The sequence below is a fragment of the Limanda limanda genome, chromosome 10 (genome assembly GCF_963576545.1).
Source record: "Limanda limanda chromosome 10, fLimLim1.1, whole genome shotgun sequence".
NCBI lineage: Eukaryota > Metazoa > Chordata > Actinopteri > Pleuronectiformes > Pleuronectidae > Limanda > Limanda limanda.
Genome location: NC_083645.1, coordinates 20,140,469 through 20,160,675, shown reverse-complemented (window position 1 = coordinate 20,160,675; position 20,207 = coordinate 20,140,469). Strand labels below are relative to the sequence as shown.

At 41.4% G+C, this 20,207-nt stretch overlaps 1 protein-coding gene across 3 annotated transcripts in view; it reads left to right on the top strand.

Annotated features, from left to right (window-relative positions):
- Nucleotides 1-20,207, top strand: part of diaph2 (diaphanous-related formin 2) — a 344,506-nt gene that overhangs the window by 118,213 nt on the left and 206,086 nt on the right. For all 3 annotated transcript variants that reach the window (XM_061079060.1, XM_061079061.1, XM_061079059.1), the window contains 4 exons: nt 3,592-3,710; nt 4,770-4,834; nt 5,653-5,757; nt 12,738-13,103. In XM_061079060.1, coding sequence (XP_060935043.1) covers nt 3,592-3,710; nt 4,770-4,834; nt 5,653-5,757; nt 12,738-13,103 — 655 coding nt within the window. The remainder of the gene's footprint in view (nt 1-3,591; nt 3,711-4,769; nt 4,835-5,652; nt 5,758-12,737; nt 13,104-20,207) is intronic.

Genomic DNA, 20,207 nt, shown 5'->3' with positions numbered 1-20,207 from the left:
ACCTACCACCCAAGCTCTTATATATACGAGTATATATATAATAATAATATAGGCTACATCAGATTTCAGCCAATGTAAAACCTGGAATATGTCCAACCTATTCATTGGCAACATCGCCATCATCTCCTCCAATTTTAATCACTAAAACTTATCTAATAATTGACCCATCAGCTTTGAACCAGCAGGAGGAAAAACAGTTGGATATGACACCAAGATTATTAGGCCGTTTTCATTCTGCAGCTCCTGACTCCTCTTGTTAGAGTTGAAAATGAGTATAAAGTTATATAAAGTCACTTCCCTATCTTATATTATTACCTGTGTTAAAACCAGCCCAGATGTGTTTGATCTGTATCCAGTAAAGTGGAGAAACCTGATCAGAGTGAGGATGTTATTGGGATTAATCAATCATCTCAAAGTGTTAAAGTGTCGACTTTCTATGAAGAGCAGAGAGATCGCTCATCGACAGGAGGGCTGCCACTCCTCTGAATAGTAATGACACTGATGAATTTACTGCTGTGTTAGGCCTTTTTCTCAGAAACAAGTTTTAAAAAGGGGAAAGTTGGATGTCGAAAGGGAGGATGAGAGGAAGAAGATGAATTTACCATAGACAAGTTGCTGTTCCCTTGGAGTTATGAATAATGTATTCCTCATCTACTCGGAAGAAGCGAGAAATAGAATTCACATTAATCGGCGAGTACAGCCACGTCCACCTCGGCCCCAGTCTCCATTTACCCCCCCCCCCCCTGTACGCCAGCAAGAAGAAGGCATCAGCACCACAGCTCTTAGAAGAACTGATGGTCTTTTTAAAGATATGTTTTGGAAAAATCTTGTTTTTTTTTTCCTTTGGCCTCCATCACGAACGCAAGGACACACAAACACATGTGCACACACAACACATCCGGCAGACATTCTGGCTACAGTGTGCTTTTCCCGTTCCATCATCGCTGTGGAGTTGATGATAATGATGATGTACTACAGTACACACAGCTATTCAAATGGATTTTTTTGTTTCCAGTCTTTTAAAGTTACCATTTCTTTTTTTCCATGTTCTGGTTCAAATTGGGTGAATGTAAAACATAAATCCAGTGTTTGCACAAAATAAGAGTACAAACACAGTGGGGGGTCAGACGACGCGTGCTGTTCTTTAATGGTGCCAGTCGTTAGGTTGATTATATGAAGGTGTGACAGACTTTGGCTTTGTGATCAAAAGAGTGTGTGTGTGTGTGTGTGTGTGTGTGTGTGTGTGTGTGTGTGTGTGTGCTTCACATACCTGATGAAATCGACTAAGTTGTTTCTTAGCATTGTGTTTTTAATGCCACTTGACAGCTCGATCCTGTTTCAAATAATAGTCGATTAACTGATTATTTTGGTTAAATATTAATAATTAGTGTTTTAATAATAGGATGTCTACGGTGGGCAGACTCCTCAATGGCTTTGTCTACTGTCGCTCCTCCTAACACAACACAAGTTGGCGCTCTCCTCTCCAGGGCTTGGTTTATTTTTTGATAATTAATCTCTCACTGCAAGCCTAATGAATGGGAGCACATCAAACCCGCCCAGTAAATATAGAGCAGATCTGCTCTTTTGCAGCCCGGCGATATGGGGATTACACTGGTTATGTGGAGCGGAGCTAGATCAAGTGGCTGCGGCTGTGCTGAACTGCAAGCTATCATTGGAAGAAATGAAGGTGCCAAAGTAAAAAGAAGAGGTGGGGAATGATGCAGCGCGCGGGGGGGAGGGGGGGGGTTATATGCTTGCTTCTGGAGCCCGGCCCTGCCCACTGTGGAGGGGCCTGACAGTTCTGGGTCACACTCTCCATCTCTAGTTATCTCCACCCTGCTCCTATCTGCTCGGTGGTGGCGGATGGAGGACGAAGGGAAAATAGGGCGGCTTATTGAGATAATAATGTGGTGTACATCGGTGACAGTTGTAAGCCGAGTGCCACAGTGCTTAAGCCAGGCAGGGTGATGTGCGAGCGTTCACCAGCTTGTTCCAGTCGCGAGTGGGCGAATCCGCCGGCTCAGGCTTAATGTATGGTATTTCATGCTTTGAAAACAGGAGGCACCTAAATGCTGATTTTCTTATTTGCTTTGGCTCAGAATTGTGTGTTCTTTCATGTTGCTGTTTGTAACATGATACGGCCTGTCCACCCACAAGGCACCGGCGGAACACAGCCTTTAGTTTGTGGGCAACGGTGAGAGGCAAGGACTTAGACACTAATGTTTGGGAATAACAACTTGCTGCTCATCACCGGTGTTACTTTGAACTAAGACACATACTTTAATGTATTTGCTATTTTCCAGTTTGCACCGAGTTAATCCAGTTGGCACTTGGTCCACAGTTCTGCCTGCTCAAATCAATCATTTTATTTTAGTCATATTCTCTGCTCCCGTCCCTTCAATGTGTTATAAAAATAATAAATTATAGCACATTTATAAAGCTGTACATTTTCTTATGATTTCTGTTGAAATCACCTTTTTCCTTACATGAGAATATGTGCAAAAACAGGAGTTTGCAAGGATATCAATGCTTTCTAATAACAAGAAAGACTTTGTGTAAATTCAGCTGCCAGTGGAATCACACCTGCAGTGTAGTAATATATTTGTGCTATTGACAGCGCGCTCTCTAGGAGACGGTTTGCTATTTAAAAAGCTGCTGTTGAATCAGAAAGCTGTCCCTGCTCCAGCTGCTGATACTGTATTCCTCCTCCTGGTAATATATTCATCCAGCTTCTGCAGACTTCACAGCCCTGCTCCAGAATTGCCTTGCCATTAAGCAAATTGGAACAATTAGTTGGTCACGCCCACGTGGACTTTGTTGTTCCCAGTTTAGGGAATTTTTTTCCTTGGATAATTTGTTAGGCATCGTTCAAGAGAATCCTCAAGGGTCAAATTTCCACATCTATCATCCCGGTTTTAATGCATCTTCGCTCTTAAGAGAAAGACAAACGAAAACTGGTTGTTTACGTCGCTTATTTAAACATAGACTCTCCGTCAATGTCAGTCTTGGAGAATAATGATTTCTCAGTTTGGCGCTCAGCTTAAGCCGGCTGTGTATTTATTAAATGTCACTTGCAATTTAAGTTGATAATGTTACTGAGAAAAGGTCACGTCCCGACCTGTGTGGAGGAGCCGGGCCGATTCCCACACGGCAACACCAGGCTCTCAGTCACACTCCTAACTGGATGACATGTTTTCCCGGTCATTTTGCTTTCAATTACACACATTACACTGATTAGATTTACATTTCAGTTTTTATGGTTGCTCTAATTGGCAAAGATGATTGCAAATTAGGCAAGAGGGCAAGCACAGCCTTGGCCACTGTCTGTCACCTTGAAATGGACAGAGGAACACAGAGCCGCATCCTGTGTGACTATTAATCTGCATATTTCATGATGGGGGTGAAAGCAAGTGATCAAATTTAATAGGGTGTCTATTTTCTCCCGCAGCACCTTTTTCCGTCTGGCATTTAGTGACCTCTAGCTCGGATAAGGGAATAATGTGTGGTTAATTAGCCTTGTAGAGTTTGTGTCACTCATATCTTTTCGGTGGCTTGTCTAATTGTTCTGCTTTATCTTTCCTCACCCGTCAGGCCTCAGTACTACAAGGTGATAGAAGAATGCGTGTCTCAGGTGGTCCTGCATCGCAGCGGCATGGACCCCGACTTTGGCTACAGCAAACGATTGGATGTCGACTTCACCCATCTGACTGGTACTTTTTGATATCCATCCATATTTACTTTAACTTATTTAACTCGTGGTGTTTAAAATAAGTAAAATAACATTTTATTTGACAGACTTTCTGCTGCATGAGTCTCACCACTGAAATTGTTAAATATGGTTAAAATACCTCACAGTTATTCTCATTATCCTCCCAGATCCCCCCCCGAGATTCCACTGACAAACACCTGCAGTGGCTTGACATATAACATGGGGGGGAGTCATCTATTCATTACAGTATATTATATCTGATAAATATGACTTGAGTAAACTCAGTATCATTTCAAACTTTGCTTTTCTTCGGCGGGGGTTATTTGTCAGCTGTGTTCGTGGAATCATACAGAGAACATCTATTATCGCTGAATTACTAAAGGGATAAAATAAAGATTCAAACAGAGAAATGAAATAAATAACACCAGTGTCTCCGTGTTGTGTCACTAACAGGTCTGTGACTTGCCAACAAAGGGTCATTAAAAGTTTCTAGACCTATCCACAGAGATCCGATGCAGTCTTAAATAGGGTTTCTTACTTACTTTGCCAAGATTTAATCAGCTCTTACAAAAACTTCCCGGGGTGTGTTTTGTTAAATTATTTTTGTTTCTTCACATTTCGTGTCATGTAACGTGTGATCTAACAATAATTTACACTTGCTCTGTCCTGAAGACAATTTCATCCGCATGTGATTCCAAATCACGCAATAAATTAAAACTGAATAAATTGCAACACACACACAGAACATTTAGAAAACAAAGTACAAGGGTTGATTTGGTCCAACCCTCTAAGTTTTGTCTGATGTTTGTTTCGAAGCGCACACAACCTTCACATAACCCACTTAGCATTCTGAGGTGTGCTGAAGGGCACTCCTGATGCATGACACTTTTTAAGACCATCTTAAGTTGTAAACACCTAATGGACAATTTTTTTTTAAAGACTCGCCCTAATGTGCTTTGAAAACGAGACGCAGGTCCAAGTGTGACTCTCAGCCGCCGAGCTTCTCGCCCGGAGACGACTTTGAAGCGTCTCGTGACCGTTGCCGTCTTGTTTTTTCCAGATCAGTGCGTGGATAAAGCCAAAGTTGACGAGAGTGAGCAGAAAGCGGCCGAGTTCTCCAAAAAGGTGAGACATTAATCACTCCGGCAGCGCCTCTGGTCGGCCGCCTCCCATCAGGCACGTTTTTTTTTTGTCTCCCTCCGAGCTCCCAGACAAGCTATTGATTCGCCATGCCCTGATCGATACCTGGCTGTGACGCTACATGATCCGTATCAGCGTTACAAGAATCAATGCCGATGTTGTGATGTATACTTATTTGTGCACAGTGTCATGACAGAGTTAAGTTATGTGCAGGCTGTTTTGGTCGAGTTCTCCAATTCAACGTGTCCCTTTAAGGATGTCTCACTTTAACTTACTTTTATCTTTTAGTGTAGTTCAAGTTAACCCTTTGTTGCTTCATAGCGTTTTTGATTTATTCCAGGAAAGACTTTACTCTGAGCATAGTGTGTATAATATTGAAATGTGTCTTAAGGAGCCTCACTGTCACCACGTGGGGACACCAGGGGGGTCCTGGCTATGTTTTTTTCTTAAGAGTCCTGTCCCACCAGCCTGCTTCCCCCCTGCTGAGCCGGTGAAATCATCGTAGTGACATGGCTTGGTTTCTGCAAAGGTTAGATCCATCAACATACATGAAAGCCAGGCCTGAAACAAAGACAAAGGACAACAGGGCTCGAGGGCCACCAGGGCTATGAATAGAAATTGGCCAGAGAGTGTAAGACAGCATGTTTTTGGTGTCTGTTGATGCGCCCTGTGGCCGTTCTCTGGAGACATGCTGCCGCTCACCAACCTGCGTGTGTGTGTGTGTGTGTGTGTGTGTGTGTTTACAGCCGTGTGCTCATGTTTGTTATCTGCACATAGACATACTTGTGTCTCTTTTCTTTCAGTTTGATGAGGAGTTCAGCGCGCGGCAGGAGGCCCAGGCAGAGTCTCAAAAGAAGGAAGAGAGAATCAAAGAGTTGGAGGGGAAGATCCAGGCCCTGGAGTCCCAGGTAACTCCATGAAGAGAAGCAACACTGCTCTGCAAAACAGCCTTGCATTTCCCCAGAGATCTCTTACGCTGCATGTTTCCCAAAAAAGAATCAAAAGGAAGAAAGTGAAAGAGCCGATATCTAGACGCACTTTTAATCAATTTGATGAAAAGTTTCTTTTTTGAATTCCAAAATGCGGAAAGAAAACGTTTGGCTCCCAATCATCGCTGTGCAAAGTGATGGCGCCACTCAGAAACGTCTGATTTGGTCAGAAGGATACCTTTCTGCTCCACTTACACACGTGATGCGGCTGTAAATGGGAGTTATCCTTCATGCAAGAACACCTGATTTAATAAAGGGTCAATCTCTTTCTTAAGTTGTAGCTCTTTATATGGGCAGATTGCTCTATTGAAGCTTTTCCTATGTAATTCTATCATCACAGAGATGGATTGCGTTTCCTGGCCTCCGCATCATTTTTTCCCCGGCAAAACCTTCCATTTTGAGTTCAGAAAATGACTGCTATTTCCCCCTTAACCCAATTCCAAACACTTTAGCACTGCCTTGGGACAGAAGGGCAGTTTGCCTCCATGCTTAGGGAATTTAATATAAACCACCATTGAAAGATGGTATAGCTACATCTATATTAGAAATTGCTTTTCCTTTTCGAGCATTCCTCTCTGGTTGCTTATATTAGCACTCACCGTCTGACGAATTCCGCCTAATGTGTTCCAAGCATCACCCGGGTGTTTTCTGACTTGTATTTTACTGTTGCCTCAGTTCTCTTGAAACCGTTCTTTGGTATTCCTGAGTGCTCTGTTGCCGCTTGTTACCTGCGCTTGTCCCCGATTACCGCCTTCCCATTTTAATGAGACCATCAGAAAAGCCGCATCTCCGCACTTTCTCCGGCTGCTTGTCCTCTTTTTCCGTCGCTCTCTCCTTCCACTTTCTGTCAGAAACAAGTGCACCAGACTGTGTTACCTTTGCTTGGCCTCTTTTTCTTAGTTTGAGCTTCTTTTTTTTTTTACCTTGTTTCCAAGTTGCTCTTGCCTATCACACCCCCCCCCCCCCACCCTCCCCTGGCAGCCCCCTGTCTTTTGAAGACAGACTGACTGTGGTGCATTAACAGGTAGTGAGGAGCAGAGAGGCCCCGGAGAGTCAAACCCTCTCTTCCTCTGTTTGTCTCGATGCTTCTTCAGAGAGAGATTATAGATGAAGAGCTGCACATCAACAGACATGAACCTCAACAGGAGAACATGTCATTTGTTTGACTCAAACCTGCATGAATGTGGCCATAACAAATTCACAAATATCCCCTTTGGATATCAACAAAAAATATTTACAGTACATAAAGTAATTGCAGTAGTCACTATTGAACATAGATAAACTTAACTATCCACCTTTCTTTTTAATTGAATTTAGAGTTGATCTTCTCAAGTATGTGAGTGTTTCATTAACAATCTAGAATCACCTACTGTTTTCTCGGGGCAGGTGTTCACACTGAACGTAGATTTGCTTCCTGAAGCAGTGCGACACAACAACGGTGTCGTCCTCCCAGTCGGTTGTGGTGCTGCCACTTCGGGAAGACTCGGCTGGAAGAGTGTGTTTTTCAAACCTAATCCGCATTTGACACAGTGCTGTAGAAAGCCATTAACTCCGAGAGTGTGGAACCTTTAAATCGCTGTGAGGACACACATTCACTTTGTCCGTCAGAGCCTTGTCACTGTCTTGTCGCTGCTATTTTGCTGGATTTGAATGAAGTGGGAGCGAACCCTAACCTTTCATCTCCCCCCCGCCGCCTGGATTCCTGTTAGATATTAAAACACTCGCATGCCTGAGTCGCTCCTTTCTCACCTTGTTTGTGAACCAACACATTTAATGAGAGTCTTTCTCTGGGAACTTTGGCATTGTAACAAGCAGCCCTGTTTGATGTGTCTGTTTGATTATCCCCCAATTGATTTGAGTGCAGGTTCTGCCTGTAAACACCAACAAAGGGACAGAAATCACAACAAGTGGAAATCATCCATCCTTCTCCAAACCTTTTGCTTGCAACCACACTAGGCAAAAAAAAAAAGAAAAAAAGAAGGGGAAGTTATTCATTGAATTGGCTGTGGATGTGATGAATAATGTAGCACTGCAGTGGTACATTGGAGCACTCTGCGCCATCCCATTAATAGGTTTTAACAACCTGGCGGTCTTGTAGCTGACCCAGCTCGGCCCCAAGAGGAGCTGTAGGTGTAGTCCACCACTTTCTCTCTCTTTTCCTGCCAGGCTGCCTTCCATCGTGGCTGATTATAGAATTTGACTCAACTGATAATGACAGCGGGAACTCACCATGTAGTCACTGTTACAACGTGTGCTTTTTCGTCTGCTGTTATGAAACGGAGCCAATTTAGTTGTTTAGCTAAAAGCACACATCGGCTGTCATGGTGAATGGTGGTTTGCAGAGCTGCACTCAGGAGGCAGGCCGGGCTGTGTGCTGTAGAAGCCGTTGATCTTTGTCTTGAAAATGTAATCCTAACAGACTTCTAACTTTTAATCCCAGAGGATGAAACATAGAATAAAACTTCCCTTTGCCTTTAAATATATAGCACTTTAATTCTGTTTCCTAAAAATTCTTGCAAAAATGAAAGTTCTTTTATAACTCACCCCACTAAAGGTTTTCATCCGCCTTTTCCATTTTACCCATTAAATATTTACTTATCTACAGTCTATAGTAAGAGGCGGTCTGTAGGAATAACTCCCATGAAGAAATCTCCCATTTCAGTGGCTGAGGATTACTTTCCCTTTCCCATGCTTTTTCGGCCAGGTTGCACTCAGTGAAGTATATCAAAGCAAAATGCGTGCATTTCTGAAACAAAGGCTGCACAGTGAAATCGGTGCCCATCACACATCTGAGAGTTAAGTCGGATGTGATTTTCGATGCCAAACAGGAAAAAAAAGGCAGGAAAGTGGAAAAAAGGGGTTTGAAGGTGCACCGACTGTCAGTGATGCTGCTCCTTGTTCCTTTCATGCTGCCGTCAGAGCTTTACACTTATTTTCTTTTGAAGATAGATTACATCTTGTTTTAGGTGTAAGAGTACAGTACCTTTTGCACATCAAATAACTCATTCACACAAAATGGGGGAAATTACGCTGTCCTTCCATTTCCCATGTGTGAGGAACATCCTCTTTCCCCTGATTCTCTTTCCTGCCTTTTTTGTATTCGGTGTGAGTTTTGCATCTGTACCTGTTGTAGTGTACTCGTGTTTCTTCTCTTCTTTTTCTATCTAACCCACCCTCCCTTTTTCCTCTCTGCTGCCTTATGTGTCTTCTGTGACGTGTGTTCCTGTGTGTGTTTGTGTGTGTGTGTGTGTTTGTGTTGTATCTGCACAGTTAACTAGTGAAAAAGACAAGCTCACAGAGGCTCAGAGACTCATCAGGGAATCTGAAGCCAAGGTTGGTGTCCCCTTTGCATGCACGGCCCTGGATGCAGCCTCACTTTATATCACCTGGAAAAAAGTAATGTGTGGAAAAGAGTTGTTTTGCTAAATATATAGTTAAAGAAAAAGACGATATAACTTATCTCCGATCTCTCTGCATGTTTTAAACTTCAATTTCTCTAAATTGAAGTGACATTCTGTGTGAACTGACAAGCAATGTCTGTTATCATAATTCCCAATACACATCTTGATGCAATGCTTTATCTTTTGAAATGACTCATTCACAGAAACAGATAACATGCTTTAGAATGTCTATATATCTACCACCATTATTCCGTTAAGCTTAATAATGGAGCAGTTCCCAGGTTTGAGAAACTGTACAAGGTTTTTAACTAAAAGCAATTATTGCTTGTTAAATGGAAATTTCCTAAGTAAACACTTTGTGATTGAATTCCTCCATCAGAGATGAGATTGAGGCGTAGATTTAATCACACATTGTTCAGAGTTGATTATCTTCCATGCTGACCTCCTCATTGAGTCCAGAAGACTATGAATCTAATTTGGTTGGATTATATTTTATCCAGCTCCAGATGGGCTCTGCAAAAGTAACATAATGGAAACATTATTTTAGGGACATGCACAACCTGGCCAGATACACAGAGTTAAAACATGTTGGCTCATGTACAAATTAGAGAAAAACACAGGAAACTAATTCTGGTATTGTAAAGCTCATAAGTCATTGTATATTGTAGTTTGTAAATACATGATTTATCTTCTTTCAATATGTCTCTACAGATAGATTTATTAGTAATTTTCATATGGTAAATGTCAATGCATTTTCCTACATTCAGTGGAAATATAAAGTAGTTTAACCCCTCTAAGAATTTTCTAAATTTTTATACAACATTTATATAAAATATGGTCGTAGCTTCAGCTAAATAACAATAATTGAGAAATGAGATTTACAAATGCTAACTGGATTCAACAGTTTTCAAACCTAGAGTTTAACCAATGAAACAACACTAGAGGTGTGTGCTACATTTACCTGGAACAATAAAGAAACACTTGAACATTTGGACTTTGTAACCTGCCGATGTGAATAGTGTCAAACAAAACAGATAGAAATGAATCATATGATTCTTTTTAGGGTGAAAAAGTCTTCAGTTGGACAAATGTTTAAATAGACATGATGTAGTATTGTGGCTACTTGCCCAGTTGCGATTCTGATATTGATTCTGAAATGACTCCACAAGCACAATGCAGAGTATTCAAAGTAAAAAAATACGTCAAGATTAACAAGGTAAAGGCTTAAAGGAATCGTCTCTGTCGACATTGCACAGATCAGTGAACAGTCATGGTCTCCATGGCAGGAGGCTGCTGTTCTCCCAAGGAAAACATCACACTGCCTGAAGTTAGCCAAAGACCATCTGACTCTCAGCACTATTGGGAGAATGTTGTGTGGGCTGATGAAACCAAGGTTGCATTGCTGGGAAAGAACAGCCTGTACTACATACGGCATGAATTGGGCATCGCAAACCAACATGAAAACTTCCTCCTAGTGCTGAAGCACAGAAGCTGGGATTTCATGATTTGAGCCTGAACAGCTCGTAATTCTGCGGGAAGTTAATTCCAAAGATTAACCAAGTGTCTAACAAGATAATGTCGGGGTGAAGCTCAGGAGAAGATTAAGTGACACAGCAGGACAATGACCCTAAACATCCAAATAGATCTACTGCAGAGTGACTTCAAACAAAGCAGATCCAGTTGTCAGAGCCTTGAGCTTGGCCTAACAGAGCGGCTGTGGAATAACCTCCAGTGGAAGGTTCATCAGACATCCTGAGAACATCCCTGAGCTGAGGCAGACCTGTGAGGAACAATGGTTCCTCCTGGAAGTTCTTCTATGGTCTGGTCTGCCAGCAGTTGTTTGGAGTCATTACTGCTAAAGGTGTCCCAATCAGTTAATACATCCAAGGGTTCCATTACTTTTCCCAAACTCTGTGAATGGTTGACACAAAATAACTTGTTTTTGTGTTATCAGCTCGAGTAACCTGTGTTTGTCTACATTTGCAAATTAGATAAGATTGCATTTTAAACTGAAAAACACGGACTAAAGGGTTGTCACTTTTTCTTGCCTCTGCACACAGTAGCTCAGAGCCAGACAATGATTCATTGCTGTGACACTTGCAAAGACATGTGCACAGGTCTAAGACACGGCCCTGAGTGTGATGCTTTCCCAGATGAACTCACTCTTAAACGTCCATCACCATTAAATATATCCTTTTGATTATACTATAATTTAAATACTTTACCCTTTATGGATTTCAGTGGGTGTTTGCTTCCATTTCTGAGGGCGAAAATACCAGTGGCATTGGTATTGCATCCCAAGGCTTTATTATTGGGGAGATCAGAGAGAGGGATTGGAACTCGGAGGGCCCCTCAGTACGGAAACAACTGCGCTCTAATTTCGCAGCTAATTTGCTTCCATTCCCTCATATTAATCTTTGAAGAGAAAATGGGCCACGAGGGCTCGAGATTGACAGACATGTAATCATCGGATGTGGATTTTCACTAAATGGCTCCGGGGCAATCTGTTTGAGACGCTCCTTGCACAACACCTTTTTAATTTTGGCCCTAATAAACAATCCACCGATGCCATTATGTAATGAAACACTACGTAATGCCTTTAAATATGAAGCCAATCACATTTTACGCACACAATCAAGTGACTAGGGAAATGAGCGTAGTGGGGAAATTGGTTTTAGAAATGAGATGTGCAAGTGGAAATGCTTTTTGGTGAGAGCTGGCACCTAATCAGCTCTGAGGATCAAGCCCTGTCTAAGCTCGGGTATCTGTAATAGTTGTATTTGCATAACTTTTTCTGTCTGGAACATTTTTCATTTTAGCATTATCACTATCGAAGACTACCTGTGGATGCACCAGGCAGTGCAGACATGTCAAAGGAGTGAACGACTTGGTCTTATCAGTCTCGGGTCTAATTACACCCCTGTCTCCTGTTTAATAGCCTGCCACTGTGAGAACTCATGACAAAGACTTGATAGGAAAGCAATGTTCTTATCTTTGTGTTAAAGCAAATTAGAACAGCAGTCGTTTACAGGTTTTCCTCCAAAGTCGAGTCGAGTATTTATTTACATACTGGGATTTAATGAACACAACACATTAGTCTGATTAAAACCTCTTTAAATTAAGAGGCATTTTGTTTTCTGTAGAATTTCAGTTTTTAATTTCCTTGAATCAGATAAACTGCATCAATGATGCAAACATGACCTTTGCCTCCAATAGAAGCGTAAACAAACAGACAGCAGCAGACTTTCCTTCATGTGGATAATTTGACTTTTTTTCACCAACTTGAGTTTATAATGTAGTTTTAATAATATTTTTCTTCAAAGGACAAATTCAGATATATGTTTATCGGAAAAAATACATAAAAAACGAGCTGGAGACTGACAGAAAATATTTGCACAGTAAAGTTTCATAAACTTTTAGTGACATTAGACTGAGGTTTGGATTGATCCATCAATTCATCTGCAGGTCATCATTATTCTTTCCACCCTCTGTTTGCAGATTGCAGCCGGTCCACCTGCGTCAGGAGCAGCACCACCACTAGCAGGGGGGGCAGCAGCTCCACCTCCTCCTCCTCCACCTCCTCCGCCACCTCCACCCGGTGGATGTCCTCCTCCTCCACCACCTCCTCCTCCTCCTCCTTTCGGCCATGCAGGCATTCCACCACCACCTCCGCCACCTCCTCCTCCAGGTGGAGGACCTCCACCACCCCCAGGTTGTGGGCCTCCGCCTCCTCCGCCTTTCTTCGGGGGCCCAGGTGGGCCTCCGCCACCTCCTTCATTACCTGTCATCAAGCTGCCTTATGGGCTGGAGCCCAAAAAGACCTACAAGCCTGAAACTGTGATGAAGCGGGTCAACTGGATCAAGGTACGATTCCCTGTAACACATATTCCCATGTTCACTGATTGTATCGGTTATTTTCATATGAAATATTACACAAGGATTTTACAATAACACCTGACCACACTTTGCTTCAGAGCTTTGGATTTAGAGGATTCTTCAAGGAACCCTGCGCAACACAAAGTTGAGGATCCAAACCAAAAGTGGACCCATTCCAATTCTTTCTGAATGTAGTCAAACGAGCGTTCAGCCACGGCAACACGTTTCCACACTCCGCACCCGTTTCAAAGGGATTCAAGAGTAAACAATTTCCACTGCTTTAACGTCCTTGGATTTGCACATTCTTAGTGTAATTGAATGGAGACTGGGTTCTGTAACTTTCCATCACATTTGAATTCGATTTCAATAGAACATTCTCTTGCATGTGGGCTCTATTTTACCATCATTTATCCATAACCTCAGGAGTTCTTAGCATTAATTCAATGGTTCTTTGCCAATGTTTGTGTCACCTTGCATTTTACTGTTCAATTACTGACAACAACCACAACATCAGGCTACTTCTTTTGATATCCTTTTAGTGTTGCACATTATATTTCAAGGTTTTAATGGAATCCAGCCTCGTAGGAAACATTTAAATGTGAATATGTCATTCTGTTGAGGGCCATTGCAGTTGTCCCTCAACATTTTTGTCTCTTTTCCCTGAAATAACAAGCAAACAAATTGAATACTTTTGGATTTCTATTATTTATTTAACAGAAGATGACTTAAATGAGAAAAGAAAATGTGGAAATACAAGTCACATTGACAAGCACCATGTAGCAGGTCACATTTGCTGTCACCCTGAGGGAACTTAAATGCCACATATCTAATTTAGTAGATACAATAATAAATATATAAATTACAGCTGTATGAAATATAACGCCCATTGTGTAAACAGTTATTCAAACAACTGCTTTGTGTTTTAAAACCAGGTAGGGACTCTGTGTGTGTTTGCGCTTTGATATTTTAAATATTATTACTCCTTGTCTTGTGCATTGTGTGGATTTGCATGCACGAGTTGTGAGCTTTCTGTCTGGTGCACATGCCCGTTGTTTGGGGAAATGTACAGAAACAGGTTAATGTGAAGGTGGGTTAACCTTGTCTCCGCAGGAATTGTGGTTTGGCAATGCAAATGAAATTCATAACCACCTGAGGAAAAACAATCTGTGTCTCTTGTGTCGATTAAGTGGGACAAGAGTCGTCCGTCTTATCTGTGCGCAGCAGATGGAAGTATAGCAATGCCACTAGCAACTGTAATTTGGTTGTGTAAAAAGGAAGGGGAGGGAGAAGACATTTTTATACATGCTTCCCCTTTATCCACTTCCCCGTACATGTGTGGAGTATGAATTACAGGTTTGCCAATATTATGCTGTCACATAGGTAAGCACTTATCAGACCAATAGGTTTTACAGGCAAGTGAGTGGGTAAAGTCCAATCCTTTGTTCCATCATGTGTACACAGATGATCTCTACTTACATACAAACACACATTCAATCATACATACTACCTTCCACACGAGGTGAACGAGCATTAACCCTCCCTGGGAGCAGCTTTCAAATCAGGAAAAATATGATTTTTTTTTTTTTTGGGGGGATTTTCAGTTTTAGAATAACTTCTCCAGTCAAGCCAGGATTGTGGAAGCTTTGCATTCTTATTCATAAACAGTGGAATAAGACTCACTTGGGAGAAGACCAGCAAAGTTACACACAGTGAGATGTCAACTGTGTTCAAGTGCATAGTGCATTTTAAATTATTTCGAGTTACTGTTGTAATACTGCATTCTGTCTATATCTGTGTTGTTGGGTCTCACACAAAAAGCCTTAGAGAATATTTAGAATGGATGTTTGCAAATGACCCAAAAAACAACAACACACACACACATATAATCTTCTTGTAGCTGACATTTTGACCTGATGATTACAGACTAATAACAATTTGTTCTCTTTGCCCACACAAATGTGTAATCATATGATATAACGATACAGATTAAAGATGTCTGTGAACATGTGGGAGTAGAAGAACAAAATAAACATGGGAGCAGTGAGACAAAATAATTAATTTGTTTTTATACAATGCAACAGCTCATTAGCTGAGCTGGTAACAAATACCTGGACCCAAACATAGATGTGGGCTTTATAGATAATTGGCAAACTTTTTGGAGGAAACCTGGTCTTGTTAGGAGAGACGGCGTTCATCCCACTTGGGATGGAGCAGCTCTCTTATCTAAGAATATTACTAAGTCTATCACATGACAACCCAGAGTTGGGACCAGGAAGCAGAGCTGCAGTGCTAATCACTTCTCTGCGCTCCCTCTGGATCAGTCACCCAACCGCATAGAGACTGTCTCTGTCTACCGTCCGATTCAATTATTTAAATTAAACAATAACAGAGCGAGAACTCACAATAATCTTATACAAATTAACACAACCTCTGGAACAACACAGGAAACTAAGACTTTCAAATGTGGTCTTTTAAACATTAGATCACTGTCATACTGAATTTCTAACAGAATTCCCTGAGTTTTTATCAAACCTAGTCCTAAAGACAGATAAAATTATTATTGTTGGTGACTTTAATATTCATGTTGACAATAATAAAGATAGCCTGAGCGTAGCATTTATTTCAATACTAGACTCAATTGGTTTTAGTCAGTGTGTGCATCAACCTACTCATTGTTGTAACCACACACTTGACCTTGTGTTATCATACGGTGTCAAAATTGAACATTTAACAGTACTTCCGCGCAATCCAGTACTATCAGACCATAATTTAATAACCTTCGATTTTTCACTATCTGAATATATGCCACTAATAAAAAACTCATTTTCTAGATGTCTACCTGATAGTGCTGTAGCTAAATTTAAGGAAATAATTCCGATTACATTTAAACCCGTATTATCCGTCGACATAAACAACAAATTCTTTAAAAACCCGAGCTCTATTGAGATTGACCACCTCGTAGAAAGCTCTGCAGACTCATTACGATTAACATTAGACTCAATAGCGCCTCTAAAAAAGAAATGTGTAAAACATAGTAAATTAGCTCCGTGGTATAATTCCAAGACACATGAGTTGAAACAAATATCAAGAAAATTAGAAAGGAAGTGGCGCTCCAGCAACAGTGTTGAAAATCTCCTAGACTGGAAGAGTAGTGTTACAGAATATAAAAAGGCTCTCCACAAAGCAAGAGCTGCCTATTACTCAAAACTAATAGAAGAGAATAAAAACAACCCCAGGTTTCTCTTCAGCACTGTAGCCAGGCTGACAGAGAGTCACACCTCCACCGAACCCAGTATTCCTCGATCCCTAAATTGCAATATCTTTATGACCTTTTTTAATGATACAATTCTAACTATTAGAAATAAAATCAATCATCTCCTGCCCTCAATTGGCACTAATACCCTCCCAACAATAGAGATCTCAGAAACGGCTGAGAATCCTTCCCATTATTTAGACAGCTTCTCTCTGATCACCCGTGATCAGTTTACCAAAATAGTCTCAGGTTCTAAACCAACAACCTGTATTTTAGATCCGATTCCAACTAAATTACTTAAAGAAATTCTGCCCCTAATAGATAATTCGTTACTTAACACAATCAATCTGTCATTATCATCAGGTTATGTACCACAGTCTTTTAAAATAGCTGTAATCAAACCCCTACTCAAAAAACCCACCCTAGACCCAGAGGTTTTAGCAAATTACAGGCCAATATCTAATCTCCCCTTCCTATCTAAAATCTTAGAAAAAGTTGTAGCCAATCAGCTGTGTGAGTTTCTCCAGGAAAATAATATATATGAAGACTTTCAGTCTGGGTTTAGAACCAATCATAGCACAGAGACAGCCCTGGCAAAAGTCACTAATGACCTTCTAATAGCTTCAGATCAGGGACTTGTGTCTGTCCTCGTTCTGTTAGATCTCAGTGCAGCATTCGACACAATTGACCAAATCAAATTTTATTAGAGAGACTAAAACAGTTAATTAACATTAAAGGAACGGCCTTAAACTGGTTTAAATCTTATTTTGCTGATCGCTCCCAATTCGTTCAAATCAATGATGAGTCATCGGTGCGCACCAAAGTTAACCATGGTGTCCCACAGGGGTCTGTGCTCGGCCCAATTTTATTCTCATTATATATGCTTCCACTAGGAAACATTATCAGGACACACTCGGTAAATTTTCACTGTTATGCGGATGACACCCAGTTATATTTGTCAATAAAACCTGATCAAAGTAATCAATTAACTAAACTTCGAGCATGTCTCAAGGACATAAAAACCTGGATGACCCGCAATTTTCTCTTATTAAACTCAGATAAAACAGAGGTTATAATACTCGGCCCTAAACACCTTAGAGATACATTATCTAATGATATAGCTGCGCTAGATGACATTGCCCTTGCTTCCAATGACACAGTCAGGAACTTGGGAGTGATCTTCGATCCTGATTTGTCCTTTAATAGTCACTTAAAAGTAATTTCTAGGACCGCGTTTTTCCACTTGCGTAATATCTCAAAAATCAGACATGTCCTTTCGCAAAAAGATGCAGAAAAACTAGTCCACGCCTTTGTTACATCGAGACTGGACTATTGTAATTCATTATTATCAGGCTCCAGCAGCAAGTCGTTAAAGACTCTGCAGCTGGTCCAAAATGCCGCAGCACGTGTCCTGACGAGAACTAAGAAAAGAGAGCACATTTCTCCAGTATTAGCATCGCTACACTGGCTTCCTGTTAAATCTAGAATAGAATTTAAAATTCTCCTCCTCACCTTCAAGGCCCTTAATGATATGGCACCTCTTTACCTTAAAGAGATGTTAGTTCCATATCAACCTACTAGAGCACTCCGATCCCAGAACTCAGGTTTACTTGTTGTCCCTAAAGTCTCTAAAAGTAGAGTAGGAGCCAGAGCTTTTAGCCATCAAGCCCCACTGCTGTGGAATAATCTCTCACTTTCAGTTAGGGAGGCAGACACGCTCTGTTCGTTTAAAAGTAGACTCAAAACCTTCCTTTTTTATAAAGCTTATAGTTAGAGCTAATTTGTGCGATGTTCCAAATTTGATTAAATGGCAAAAACCCCTGATGATGCTAAGACGCACAGGGAATTTATGACACAAGACACACGGAGCTTCTCTTTCCTGCTTCTCCTTCCTTTTCTCCATATTTATCACATCAAGATAATTCTTATCTGATCAGTACATGTTACTAACTTGACCCCTTTTCCCGGAGTTTCTGTGCCTTAGCGCCCGCGGATGCAGGGCCACAGCTGTGGCCGCACCATGGATTATGATTGTGGATCGCGTGTCGGAGGTCGCAATGGTGGATCCAGTTCGGTGGATTCTGTATCGTGCCAGCTGATCGTCGTTGTAATGGAGGATCCTTTGTCGCGTTGGCATCGGATGATGAGGGACCACGACCGAGGCGGCAGCTGATAATGGATTCTAACTGGCGGCGGTGGACAATGACTGTGGATTATAGTGGATCCCATCCTGATGCTGGATCGTGGTCTTGCTGCTGGCCAGAGACTGTGATTGCAGCGGGACTGCCTGACACATAGTATTGAAAAATGTTTAGCCTAATGGATGCTGCTAAAAATCCTGATGATGTTTTCTTACACCTGACATCTATTGCACTTCTGTCCGTCCTGAGAGAGGGATCCCTCACATGTGGCTCTCTCTGAGGTTTCTACATATTTTTACCTGTGAAAAGGGTTTTTAGTAGTTTTTCCTTACTCTTGTTGAGGGTTAAGGACAGAGGATGTCACACAATGTTAAAGCCCCATGAGACGAATTGTTATTTGTGAATGTGGGCTATACAAATAAAACTTGATTGATTGATTGATGATGATAGAGATGCCATCTTTACTCAGGTCAGGACACACAGGAAATCTGAACAGTTCATGCACCAGGCTGCATTTTGAGTTACTGCACAGGAGGACCCCAGGGCAGTCGTCTTAGACCCCATCTTTTCTCATTACCATCAATTAATTTAACAGTGTTTATATTTTTACATTAAAATCTGACTATTAAGATGCAAAATATGAATAAAATAACCAGATCTTTTTATCATTTTATAAAAATCGACAAGAGTGCATGATTGGATTGCAAGCACCTGAGTCTTCTGTCTGCCTTTGCACTAGCATTTACTAAATCTTCATATGCACACATTTTGAATGTATACAATGTAGTCTCTGTTTATATATACTTTAGACAAACATCAGCAAAATCAGCATCAGCAATTTGAAATATATATGAAAAACATCATTACATCATTGACCTACATTCGCTGCATTTCCATTTGCTCTAATTATGGCATGTCGCTCACCACAGACATGACGTGCGCTGCTTTCTAGGACTTTGATCCGAGAGCAAGTGACTGAGGCTCATTGTTAGCGACACTCAGCAGCAACAACAGCTCAGGTCGAAGGTTCCTAAAGCCTCCTATTAAAGCCATTACAGAGAGACTGAGTATCACCTGGAACTCCGTGTTTCCTGATTGTTGTTTCTGTGTGTAATGGGATTTTTTTTCCCAGCGCCCAGTTTGATATGAAAATGGTCGGTAAACACAGATGTTAGCAATGACATTGATGAAGCTTCGTCTTTGTTTAGGTACGGGGACTTGAAGGATGTGATCACTAGCACCTGTGTTTACCTCCTATTACATGTCAAATCACTGCAGGAAGGTCTATTACTGTTGTTTTGAGAAGGGTAATTGCAGCGGTGCATTAGGGCCAACCGTCAGTTAAAGGCAACACTGTCACACGAAAACCTTTAAGTATACAACTTAACACAATGTGCAGCAGATGTAATGTTGACCTGCACATTATTAGCTGGTAATAACCTGCAGCGTGCTGAATGAGTTTGTTCATGTGTGGATCTCTGTCTGCGCCTCTTGTCCAGTACTGAGGGAATAAGAGGAGGAATAGAAAGCATCTCCTCTGCCCTGCCATCATCTCTGCCTGTGCTCGGCTCCTTCTAAGAGCCTTTCAGACAAATCTAGGTAGGAGGACTGTGTAAACAGGGCGGCTGAGGCTTTGTGCTCCGAACTGAAATTCACAATTTTTCATTCATCTCAGGAGAGGTGAGCGAGAGCTTTGAT